Here is a 12,950-nt window from a genome sequence, read left to right as displayed (position 1 = left end):
CTTGTTTACAAGAGAATTCATACACAAGATGACTGCGTTGTAGTTCAGAAAGAGCGGGGGAAGGGTTATTTTTGAGAAGGAGATTCGAAGTTTTCATGTTTTTGTAGTAGATGACGAAATCCACCCGGTCGACAGGATTGGCAGGATTTACATGACGTTTGATGATTTGCCTGATGATTTTCTCTTCAGTTTGTACTCTATAGTCATGTAGGATTTGTAGAATAATTTTATGCTTTTATCTGAATCGGGGAGGACTGGAGCTTGGTCGTACCATTTGTTGATTTACCTTTTGATGACCTTGGAAATATCCTGGTTGGGATAGCCATTATTTACCAGGATTTGTGTGGCTCTTTCAATTTCTAGGTTAGCACTTTTAGAGCTGATGCAGTGGTGCGAGCCATTCTGATGTAAGCGTTGATGGTAGAGTCTTTAAAGCGTTGGGGGCACTCGCTTTTCCCATTTAGGTACAGGCCCGGGTTGGTGGGTTTGGTGTATACATAAGTGTTGAAATGTGTCTGGTTCTGAGCTACGAGTACATCGAGGATAGGAAGTTTACTGTCAGCACTGGACTCGATTGTGAAATTAATGCCGGAAACTGCTTTCTCTGAGGGGGAAGAGGTTTTCTTCCTTTGCCACATTCACAAAGATGTCGTCGATGTATCTAGCGTAAATAGCAGGTTTGTCTGTAATACGGAAAACTTCACGTTTCACCATCCACATGAAGAAATTAGCGAAAAGAACCACAAGAGTGAACCCATCGCTACTCTATCAATTTGCCGTAAATTTCTCCCACGCGGGCAGAGAAAAGGTGCTTCCTTTGTACTCATCTCCAATAAAGTCAAAAGGGCTGTTTCCGGGATGTCTAATTTTAGGGGATCTTCTGCACGGTAGATCTCGTCAATGATAAAGTTGATGGTATGGTCAACATCGATGTTCGTAAAAAGACTATACGTCTAAGGAAGCGATCACCCCGTCGACGTTAAAGTTATGGAGGAGATGGAGGAAAGCTGAGTAGAAGACAAGTTGTAATCCCTTGGGACGAATGAGGTAAGCCACTAATTTAAATTCTTAGCAATCTGATAAGTGGGCGTAGGGATCTGGCTAATTATGGGTCTGATTAGATTGTTATTCTTATGAATTTTTACATTCCCGTAATATGTATATATATATATACATATATATATACATATATATATATATATATAGACATATATATATATGTATCTATGTATATATATATATATATATATATATAGGTATGTATATATATATATATATGTATATATATAAATATATATATATATATATATATATATACATATGGATGATGGAGAACATAAACACAGGGGAAGGTTCGGAACCCTAAACACTCTTACGTTTCGTTCGCGTAGAACTTCTTCAGAGAGTGTATGTAGAACTGCAATTGAAGTTTATGTACTAAATCTAATTACCTTTTCGGACACTTGGGAAAGGTCGTTTTTCTGGCGTGTTTTAGAATTAAAATACTTGACGAGATAAACACCATATGAGGAAAAAACTTCTGGATGGAAAAGTGTTGTAAGTGGAGTTCCTCAGGGATCCGTTCTTGGGCCAATTCTTATCATAGTATATATAAATGATATAGACCATGTACTAAAATCTACTGTTACAAAATTTGCTGATGATACAAAACTGTGCGGAGTGGCAAATGATCACTCAAACCAATTAGATATTCAAGTAGATTTAGATAAATTACAGCAATGGTCTGAAAAGTGGCTAATGAAATTTAACACAAGTAAATGCAAGGTAATGCACATAGGTAAAAATAACAGTAAGTACGATTACAAGTTATTTGGTAATTCGTTAAAAAAAGTGGATAGTGAAAAAGATCTCGGCGTAATTATCAGTAACGACCTCAAATCATCCAAGCAGTGTATTTCAGCCTCTGAGAAAGCAAATAAGATTCTGGGACTGATTGCGAGATCTTTTGATTTCAAAAGTCCATCACTCATTAACAAGCTATATAAATCGTTAGTTCGTCCACATTTGGAATATGCTGTTTCCGTATGGTCACCGAATCTCATTAAAGACATTGACAGACTGGAAAAAGTACAACGGCGAGCCACAAAACTGATTCCAAATATAGAAAATAAATCATACGAAAATCGACTAAAACACATGAATCTGTTTTCCCTAAAAAAGCGTAGACTCAGAGGTGACTTGATACAGGTCTTTAAAATTCTAAAGGGAATTGACAACATCAAAAGTGACCGAATTTTCACATTGAATGAGAATCAGACAAGAAACAATGGTCTCAAACTCTCCGGAAATAGATTGAATTTGGAAGTAGGTAGAAACAACTTTGCCAACCGTGTAGTTAATGAATGGAATAAACTTCCTGCACAGGTAGTGCAATGTAGTTCAGTTCGAAGCTTTAAGAATCATTTAGATAAATACCTAAGTAAGATGCTGTAATGATTATAATTTATCTTATATTATTTGTTTTTGTTTTGTTATTATTTGTCTGTCTGGTTATCATTTATTATTAGTTATATGTCAATTTATTATTATTTACTATTTACCTGTTTGTTTATTATTTAACTATACCTATGCATTTATTTATGTATCTTATTTTTTATTTAAAATATTATATTTTTTATTTATTGTTTTATTATTAATATGATTTTTTTTCGCATCCGACCTAGATATGGATCAAAAGGTCTCCTGTCGGCATGCTCCGCCTTTGTAATCTTTGTAATGAGGACGGAGTCTTTATTTGTACGACGTTTCGCTTATTACAGCTTTTTCAAGTACAAGTTGAGATACAAATGCTTGAGATTAAATAAGGGGAAAGGAGGGAACGGGGAGAGAAAAGGGGGGAAGGAAGAGGAGGAGGAGGAGGAGGAGAAGGGGGGGGGGTTGGACACTGGGAAAGGATGAGAATGCTGGCCCAAACATCCGTGGGCGAAATGTCCACAAAGGGTGGTTTAGATATTTAATATTTTGCTGGCCATGGGTATTAGGGGAATATTGTGAGGCGAGATGTTAAACATGCCCCTGTTTTGTTCAATAGTGTTCGTTCCTTGAATGATTGCTGCTTCTAAACACTTCCTGTGGATTTTGTCTGGTTCCCGTATCAGCAGCTCTGCATTCTTCCAGTCCATAAGATGGTTTTCCTTGTTTCTATGTGTCACACATGCATTGGTGGTGACATCATGCCTGACGTCGTAACGGTGTTCACGTATTCGTGTATTCAGGTCGCGTGACGTTTCTCCGATGTAAACTTTATCACATCCTGAACACGGAATACGATAAACACCGGCTTTGGTGCCCGGTGTCTGGTTGTTGTGAATTTCCGTCTTCGTGATGTCTTTTATCGTTCTGCTTGTCTGGCACACTATTTCCAAGTTGGTGGTTCTTAAAAGACGTGTCAGGTTGGTGGCAACGTCGCCGGTTGGCAACACGAGACGTCTTGTTGTGCTGTCCTGCTGCCTACGGCTTTCCCGAATCTTAGCGGCCTGCTGTCTGCAATTATCTAAAAGAAATTCTGGAAATTTTAGTGTTAAAAAGGTCTCTTTAATAAACCTGCACTCTTCTTCCAAGTATTTTTCACTACATATCCTAAATGCCCTAAGGAAAAAGCCTATTACTACTCCTCTCTTGGTCCTATTATCATGGTGGGAGTAGAAATGAATTAAATAATTTTTGTTGGTGGGCTTTCTATACACTTTGAATTCAAGTTGGTTACCGTACTTAAAGATGTGTGTGTCCAGGAAAGGAAGAGAATCGTGGATTTCTTCCTCTAGGGAAAACTGAATGGTGGGCTCCACTTCGTTTAAGGCCGTCTGCAAGCGCTGAAGATTGAAACGCCTTGGTGTGACGAGTAAGATATCGTCCACATATCGCAGCCAGGTTACATGCTCGGGAACGATGGTGGCAAAGGGTCCTGTTTCTAGAAATTCCATGAATAAATTGGCCAGGACTGCACTTAATGGAGAGCCCATAGCCATGCCAAATTTCTGGTGGAAGAAACTGTCCTGGAATTTGAAATAATTAAATTCAACACAAAGTTTGATCAAATCGACAAAATGGTTGGGGGGGGGGGGGAAAGTCGATTTTTCTCCTTTTCGATTCTATCCCTAAGGAGCTGTATTACCTTATCCGAGGGGACACATGTGAAGAGACTTTTCACGTCCAGGCTGGCCAACTTCTTGTTTCTGGCGGAGATATCTCGGATTCTGTCTAGTAGGTCCCCTGAGTGTCTGAGATGAGCTCCACTGATGGTTCCCAGGAGGGGGGACAGATATCTGGCCAACGTACCTGCTAATCTGTGGGGAGCACTCCCTATCCCTGATGTTATAGGTCTCATTGGAATATAATTTTTGTGTGTTTTGGGCAGACCATACATCGTTGCCAAATCTCCCACGCACAGCTACGATGTATGGTCTGCCCAAAACACACAAAAATGATATTCCAATGAGACCTATAACATCAGGGATAGGGAGTGCTCCCCACAGATTAGCAGGTACGTAGGCCAGATATCTGTCCCCCCTCCTGGGAATCATCAGTGGATTCTGTCTAGTAGGTCTCCTGAGTGTCTGAGATGAGCTCCACTGATGGTTACCAGGAGGGGGGACAGATATCTGGCCAACGTACCTGCTAATCTGTGGGGAGCACTCCCTATCCCTGATGTTATAGGTCTCATTGGAATATAATTTTTGTGTGTTTTGGGCAGACCATACATCGTTGCCACATCTCCCACGCACAGCTAGGATATATGGTCTGCCTACTAGATAGAACCCACTGATGGTTCCCAGGAGGGGAGACAGATATCTGGCCAACGTACCTGCTAATCTGTGGGGAGCACTCCCTATCCCTGATGTTATAGGTCTCATTGGAATATAATTTTTGTGTGTTTTGGGCAGACCATACATCGTAGCTGTGCGTTTGGGCCAGCATTCTCATCCTTTCCCAGTGTTCAATTCCCCCCCCCCCTTCTCCTCCTCCTCTTCCTTCCCCCCCTTTTCTCTCCCCGTTCCCCCCTTTCCCCTTATTTAATCTCAAGCATTTGTATCTCAACTTGTACTTGAAAAAGCTGTAATAAGCGAAACGTCGTACAAATAAAGACTCCGTCCTCATATGGTGTTTATCTCGTCAATCTTGTCGGCAAACTGCCACTTTTAAGGAAATTAAAATACTAGTTTGTTTAGCTAAATTGATAAACCCTCCTCGATGATTCGATGAATTATTAGTTGAAATATATGCTGATTCAATAATCCTTCTAGTGAATTTATCAAAACCTTTATGTAGCACTTCAGCTTCTCTCTAGTTTGGTAAATGATCGAATTTTTCCGCATGAACTACTAAAGAATTAGATTTCCTATGTGCTTTTATGTCGTTTTTATGTTCATAAATTCTTTTTTCTAATCCTCTTGACGATTCGCCAAAATAAGCCATTGAGCAACTATTGCACGGGATTTTGTATACGACGCACATGATGATAGGACAAAGAGTGGTATAGTAATAGGATTTTTTCTCAGGGCACTACGAATCTTTAGTAATGAATACCTAGAAGGCGAATTTGATTACATTATGAAAACCTTTGACAAACTTGGACATCCAGAGGGAATGTTGAAAAGAACAAAAAGAAAAGCAATAAATATTTACAATCGCGGAAAGAGAGAAATGATAAAAATAATACCAATTTTATATCAGGACCTGGCTCAGGAACGTCACCAATAATAGACAAATATTTAACAAAATCAGGTATAAACATAGCTAAAATAACTAACAAGAGGATAGGTGATTTAATAAAGACTTCCGAAAAGAGAACCAATTCCGAAAACAGCGTCGTATACAAAATCCCGTGCAATAGTTGCTCAATGGCTTATTTTGGCGAATCGTCAAGAGGATTAGAAAAAAGAATTTATGAACATAAAAACGACATAAAAGCACATAGGACATCTAATTCTTTAGTAGTTCATGCGGAAAAATTCGATCATTTACCAAACTGGAGAGAAGCTGAAGTGCTACATAAAGGTTTTGATAAATTCACTAGAAGAATTGTTGAATCAGCATATATTTCAACTAATAATTCATCGAATCATCGAGGAGGGTTTATCAATTTAGCTAAACAAACTAATATTTTAATTCTAAAACACGCCAGAAAAACGACCTTTCCCAAGTGTCCGAAAAGGTAATTATATTTAGTACATAAACTTCAATTGCAGTTCTACATACACTCTCTGAAGAAGTTCTACGCGAACGAAACGTTAGAGTGTTTAGGGTTCCGAGCCTTCCCCTGTGTTTATGTTCTCCATCATCCAAATAATTTGTCTAAAATACTTATCAATATATATATATATATATATATAATGTATATATGTATATACATATATATGTATACACATATATATATATATATATACATATATATGATGAAGGTGGAAAAAGAAGTCACGGGTCTAGTTCCGAGTTCCTGAGTTTATTCCTGACCGGTTTCGCTCTATGGTTCTTCAGAGGAATGTGACTCTGGAGTGAAGCTGGCGGTATACATAGTCTGAGTAGGATCGCGTTCCCTCCTTGGAGGTGGGTTCCGTTTGGTTGTACAATGGTTTATAATTTTTTGTACAATGAACAATAGTTATAATACAGTATGATTTTTTTTTTTTTGTGATGTTATTATAAAACAGCTCCGGTGTGTGTGGAATGTTGACCGAGGGTGTAACAGTGTAAGTGAAGTGAGTGGTGTAAAAATGTGGGAATCCTAAATAGTGCCATAAGATAACTTATAATATGAGATAATAGAAAGATAAATATCCAGACAAATAGAATAAAATAAAATGAATAAAAAAAACAAAAATTATCAACCATAATGCACTTTAATTCTAAGCCATCAACATCGGAAGAACCGTGGAGCCAATGCAGAAATTGAAACGTGGATCGACCGAGGACTCGAACCTACGGTCCGCACGTGACCAGTGCAGCCTTGACTTAAGCCATTACACCATCAAGAGAGATATAAGTTGAGCGCAACTTTTCTTATATATTTGTATGCTCGAGTTACATACACATACACGAAAGTTTGCGTTCAAAAAGGAAATAAAATTGAGTGTACTTTAGAAATGTCATTCAAAAGTGGTTTGGATAATTGCAGTAACTAAACTAATAACTAGCTATCTAAACAAATATTTATATATAAACTAAAGTTTTTTCGATATTTTGATAAATGATAGGTTGGACACTGTCTTCATTCGTTCGTCTATTCATTTTTTGATTTATTCATTTATTGATTCATTTATGAACAAAAAAATGAAGTAGAAAGTATGAATATGACATATGAATTTATTGAGATGTTGGTGAACAATAAAGACACAAGATCAAGCAGTAGTCGTCACTCAAGTCAGGTCAACGGAGTAGCTGGTTCAATTAATGATATGGTGAGTGGTTGTGTTACCATGTTCAGCGCCGATGAGGTACAATCACTACTTAGTAGAATTGAAGCCTTGGAGGATGCTGTAACGTACCTTAAAGAGGAGAATGGAGCTCTCTGCTCGAAGGCCCAAAATACGGAGGACAAAAGTAGCTATAAGCTTGGATGGAAAACGGCGATAAACAAGATGCGAAATAGTGGAAAAAAAGTCCTCACCAGCCCCACTCGTTTGCAAGAACTCGTTTCAAGTTCTATCGAATCTGCAGGAAGAAGAAAAAAATGAAATTCGAGAGAAGAAGGGAAGGGCAGACACTGGATCCCTGCCCACAGATAATTTTTTGGTTGTAGGAGACAGTCAAGTGAAGTACTTAGACAGGGCTTTCTGCGATAAAGATAGAAAACATAGGACGCAGGTGTGTTTCCCCGGCGCGGGGATAGGAAATATTAGAGATAAGATTGAAGAGTGTTTAGTAGGGAAGGGTAAGGACCCTGTAGTTTGCTTAAATGCCGGGGGCAATGATATAGGTAGCTTAGGGAGTGAGGAATTGTTTGCGCGGTTCCGGGATGTGCTAGATAAGATTAGAAATAGGGGAGATGTTCCTGTTGTATGTGGAATCCTTCCAAGGCGTAGAGTTGGAGGCATGTGGCGTTCCAGAGCTATCGTAATGAATTGCAGGCTGGCAAAACATTGTAAGGCCAATGAATGGGCATTTGTCGACAACTGAGACCGCTTTTACGGTAGGAATCATCTATACACAAGGGACGGGGTACACCTGTCGCCCAGAGGATTTCGGCTCCTTGCTGAATCCCTTGAGCGAGAAGTAGGGATCCTACATTTTTTTTTTTTTTTTGTAGATTACGTGGGAGTAGGGTGGAAGTATCGGAATATAGTTTAGGCAATAGAAAAAAACTTAGAGAGGGAAGATGAACTTAAAGTTTACTATACAAATAGCAAAAGAATAATTAACAAAATTTATTTGCTGCGAGGGAAAGCATGCGTAGAGAATTTCGATATTATAGCTATTACTGAGTCCTGGATCAACATGGCTGATAAACATTTCCTTCTGGAAATCGAAATCGAATATATATATATATATATATATATATATATATATATATATATATGTATGTATATATATATATATGTATATATATATATATATATATTGACTCACACAAATATATATATATATATATATATATATATATATATATATATATATATACTGTATATATTACAAGGAGAGGGTTGGCAGAAGTGGGGGAGGTGTAGCACTTTTCGTTAAGAATGCAATAAACTATATTATCAACAGTTCGATTAAGGAAGAGGACTGTACAAAATCCATTTGGGTAGAGATTATAGGCAAGAATAAGAAAGTTATTATTGGCGTCTTGTATAGACCTCCTAGCCTCAGCATTGAACAGACTGATCCCCTGATTCATGAATTTCACATAGCGTGCCAGTACAAAAAAATTGTGATCATAGGAGTTTTTAATTATAGAAAATATGACTGAGAAACTTTAATAGGAGAACAGGAAACAAAGAAATTCCTAGGTGTGGTGCAGGATAATTTCCTAAAATAAGTGAATACCGACCGTACGAGGGGAGAAAGTACCCTGGACTTAGTCTTAACTAATAATGAGCACCTAGTGAGTAACGTAAAAGTGTGAGATAGTCTAGGCTCTAGCCATTATAAAGAAATAAGATTTAATATTATTTGGGAAGAATTAAAAAGTACTAATAACGTCCAAGTATCAGGCTTCAGAAGAGCAAACTTTGACAATATAAAAACCTATTTTAAATTGAATATGAAATGTCATACCGACGTTGCGGACGTTTCGGACATTCTCGAGTCTCAGTGCGTGACCGGGGGTCAGGTCATGGCCAGGGGTAGGGTCACGGAGGGTAATATGCATACCTTGGGTCAGGTCATTTAGGAGCGAGGGCTCAATAGGCAGGTCAGTGATTCAATTATTAATGTACAAAATACATTTATCCCCCTGAAGTCAGTACGTGAAAATAGTATACTCCCAAATGGATGAAGGACAGATTGAAACATGAGATCGGAATGAAAAGAGGACTTTACGAAAAAAAAAAAACGGGGAAACTCACCTTAGATCAAGATATAACGAAATGGCAAAGCTGGTTAAAAGGAATACACGTACAGCAAAACGTAATTATGAAATTAAGGTTGCTAGTCAAGCAAGATCCAACCCAAAGGGTTTGTTTCATCTCTACAAAGCAAAACATAAAGAAAGAATGGGACCAATTAAAGACGATGAAAATGTCATGATAGAATCGGAAAAAAATGAGTGAGGAGTTTAACAATTATTTTCCATCGGTGTTTAGTAATGAGAAGTTAGATAAAGTACTTGACTGCGATCCGATTTTCAGAGGGGATGAAGAAAGTAGTCTATCTAATATCAGCATTAGCAAAGTAGAAGTAGTCAAGCAGATTGAAAGACTTAAAACTACAAAATACCAGGGTCCAGACGAAATTCTTCCGAGAATGCTAAAGGAGTGTAAATTTGAAATCTGCGATCAGTTAACTGAAATATTTGATAAATCAGTAGACACTGGTTTTGTGCCTACTGCTTGGAGGCAAGCAAACGCTGTTTCTGTTTTTAAAAAGGGAGATAGATCGTCCCTATGCAACTACAGGCCAGTCAGTTTGACATCGATTATAAGAAAAATGCTCGAATCAGTAATAGTAAATAGAGTCAGAGGACACATCGGAAGACTAAATTTAATTCGTGATTCACAGCATGGTTTCTCCAAAGGGTAAGTCCTGTGTCAATCTATTTCTATCCTTTTACACTAAAGTATATAAGGCGTTTGACAAGGTGCCACACCAGAGACTACTAAATAAAATTAAAGCCCATAGCATAAGAGGAAAAGTGTTAGAATGGATTAGAGTTTGGATTAGTAACAGAAAACAGCGGGTCACCATAAATGGAGTAAAATCTAGGTGGGGCAACGTTACTAGTGGAGTCCCCCAGGGCTCGGTTTTGGGTCCCTTGTTGTTCATTATGTATATAAACTACTTAGACGACGGGATAAATAGTGATGTTAGTAAGTTTGCGGACGAAACTAAAATAGGACGCCTAATTAGGTCAGGAGACGACGCAGAGATTCTGCAGGATGATCTTAACAAATTGTTAACATGGTCGGTGAAATGGCAAATGAACTTCAATATATCTAATTGTAGCGTGTTAAACGTAAGGATACACAACCCCAAAAATAGATTAAGCTTAGATAACATACTTTTAGAGAAAACTGAGTGCGAGAGAGACTTGGGAGTTTCAGTGAGTCCAGACTTTAAAACCAGGAAACAGTGCATTAGCGCCAGGAATAAAGCTAACAAAACATTAGGTTTCATTGCTAGGACGGTAACGAATAGAAGTGCACAGGTAATTACTAAACTCTATCTTGCGATGGTTAGACCCATCCTTGACTATGCGATACAGTTTTGGTCTCCGTCCTACAGAATGGATATCAATTCACTAGAATCGGTACAGGAAAAAATTACCAAAATGATACATGGACTCAGAAATTTACCTTACGAAGAGAGGCTTAGGCACCTTAACTTACACTCTCTGGAAAGACGCAGAGTGCGGGGTGATCTAATAGAGGTGTTCAAGTGGATCAAAGGCTTTAATAAGGGTGATGCAAACAAGGTCATCATATTAAAACAACAGGGCAGGACTGACATTAATGGTTATAAACTGGACAAATTTAGATTTAAGAAGGAAATAGGCAAGAATTGTTTTACTAATAGGGTGGTCGACGAATGGAATAAACTTAATAACTATGTAGTAAGCGCTGAAACTATCAGTTGTTTTAAGAAACGATAAGACAACTTTATGGATGGGGATGACAGGCGGTAATAGATACGGATCTGCCTAGTGTAGCCCTTATGGTCTCTTGTAGTCTCCTTCATTCTTATGTTCTTATGTAAGGTAAGAGGAGTAAAGGAGACGGGAACAGGAGTGAATGCAAATCCAGTACAGACTGCATTGGCTAGGTTTGTATAATGTGATGTGGCGGACTGACTTATTAAGAGAGTGAGGTCATGAGTTTAGAAGACCTTTGATTTTTTTTTTTTTTCAAGAATTGGTGGTAAGGAAGTTTGTGATTGTGTAGGTGGAGATAGTTAGTGGTGTGTAGTCTGCTCTAGAAAGAATAATGTTAAGTTCCATACGGCTAGCCTGGTTGACCACTAAACATTTTCTCTATTGTTTGGTGAGTGTGGGTCAGATAAGAAACCAGCTGTAGTGTATTTGCAGGTTTCAATTTTTGCTGTCACTCATCAGAAGATATAGACAATCATCAAAGTGGGGAGATGGTTAAAAAAGTATAAAGTAATTACGAAAATATTAAACTGAAGAAAGGGAGAGATATAGCTTTGGGATTTTGCTAAGGTGGGGACATGTGAAGGAGTCATCTTCAAAGCCCATTGAGTTCAATTTCAGAATAGAGGGACTGTAAGAAAAAAGAGACTACATTTGTGGACTTGTGGGGTTGTTGTTTGCAAGGAACGGTGCCCATTTATCTAGAAAATGTGTGATAGCAATAGCAGGAGTGGTAGATGATAGATTTATAGGGTTTTGTCATATAAAAATATTAATTGTGTCAGGAAAATATGATAAATGGTTAGCAAATAGAGGTTAAGATAAGGAGAAATAAAAGAATTTACAACAAATTTACATCAAGAAAGAAATTCATATATTTTTCTAGTATTCAAATATTTCATTAGAATTTACTGTACAAATAACCAAAATGTAAGGAATAAAATTTATTACTTATGGGCAATTGCAATAATTTAAGTACTTATGTTATTAAAATTTGGACCAAATTAGATAGAAACAAATTTGAATATCTTTTTTTCAATAAGCGTATTGTATATGTTGAAAACACGTATCATAGTAATGAAGATAAATTTAAATTAAAACTACTTGGGATGCCAAAAATAATTAAAGTGTTTCTTACAATCAGTATCAAAATAAGTATTCTATAACACAGATCGTATCAATCACAGAAAAGGAGGGGTCATGACCTATATTAGGGAAGATATAAATATAAATAAAAACTACTGGGAAGACCAAAGTTAATTCAAATGTTTCCAAGTGTGGGTTTACAGTCATGTCATGACTTTGTCTCCAACAACGCCAAAATCTCGCAATCGTGGTATTGTCGTGCGTATTTTTCGTGATGGTTTTCATCGATTGATAATTCATGATGAAAACCATCAGAGGACCATTCACGACAACGCCACGATTACGAAATCGTGTCGTTGTCGGAAACAAAGTAGTGAATATGGAAGCCCACACTTATAAACAGTATCAAAATGAGATGAAAGGAAAAGTAGGACAACTTGAGGTACAAGATGATCACATCAGAGATAATGACAGTAAAATGTGCTCGTGATTATATGATGATTATGGGTAGTGAAAACTTGGAGTATATTCCGGAAGTGAGATATATTTTCATTGGTAGTCCAGACAATACTTAGTGGAATAAATATTACGTTAGAGGATT

At 37.6% G+C, this 12,950-nt stretch overlaps 1 protein-coding gene across 1 annotated transcript; it reads right to left on the bottom strand.

Moving 5' to 3' along the window:
• Positions 1-2,948: 2,948 nt before the first annotated feature.
• LOC143024028 (uncharacterized) lies at positions 2,949-12,556 on the bottom strand. The gene is made up of 3 exons (XM_076182738.1): positions 12,506-12,556; positions 3,728-3,833; positions 2,949-3,526 (listed from the first exon to the last, which is right to left on the bottom strand). Exons 1-3 carry the CDS (start codon positions 12,554-12,556, stop codon positions 2,967-2,969), a joined length of 717 nt encoding a protein of 238 aa, XP_076038853.1. The 3' UTR covers positions 2,949-2,966.
• Between the last annotated feature and the right edge of the window lie 394 nt (positions 12,557-12,950).

Source organism: Oratosquilla oratoria, unplaced genomic scaffold (assembly GCF_046742065.1).
Source record: "Oratosquilla oratoria isolate Oo_2021 unplaced genomic scaffold, ASM4674206v1 SCAFFOLD82, whole genome shotgun sequence".
In the NCBI taxonomy this organism is placed as follows: Eukaryota; Metazoa; Arthropoda; class Malacostraca; order Stomatopoda; family Squillidae; genus Oratosquilla; species Oratosquilla oratoria.
The sequence above is the reverse complement of the archived record's forward strand: the minus strand, read 5'-3'. Positions and strand labels throughout refer to the sequence as shown.

Coding starts and splice junctions, on each gene's coding strand:
- LOC143024028 (XM_076182738.1), bottom strand. CDS start 12,556: ATGACTGTAAACCCACACTTGGAAACATTTGAATTAACTTTGGTCTTC. Junction 3,834..12,505: donor AATTAACTTTGGTCTTCCCA/GTAGTTTTTATT, acceptor TTCAATCTTCAG/CGCTTGCAGACGGCCTTAAA. Junction 3,527..3,727: donor CACACACATCTTTAAGTACG/GTAACCAACTTG, acceptor TAAAATTTCCAG/AATTTCTTTTAGATAATTGC.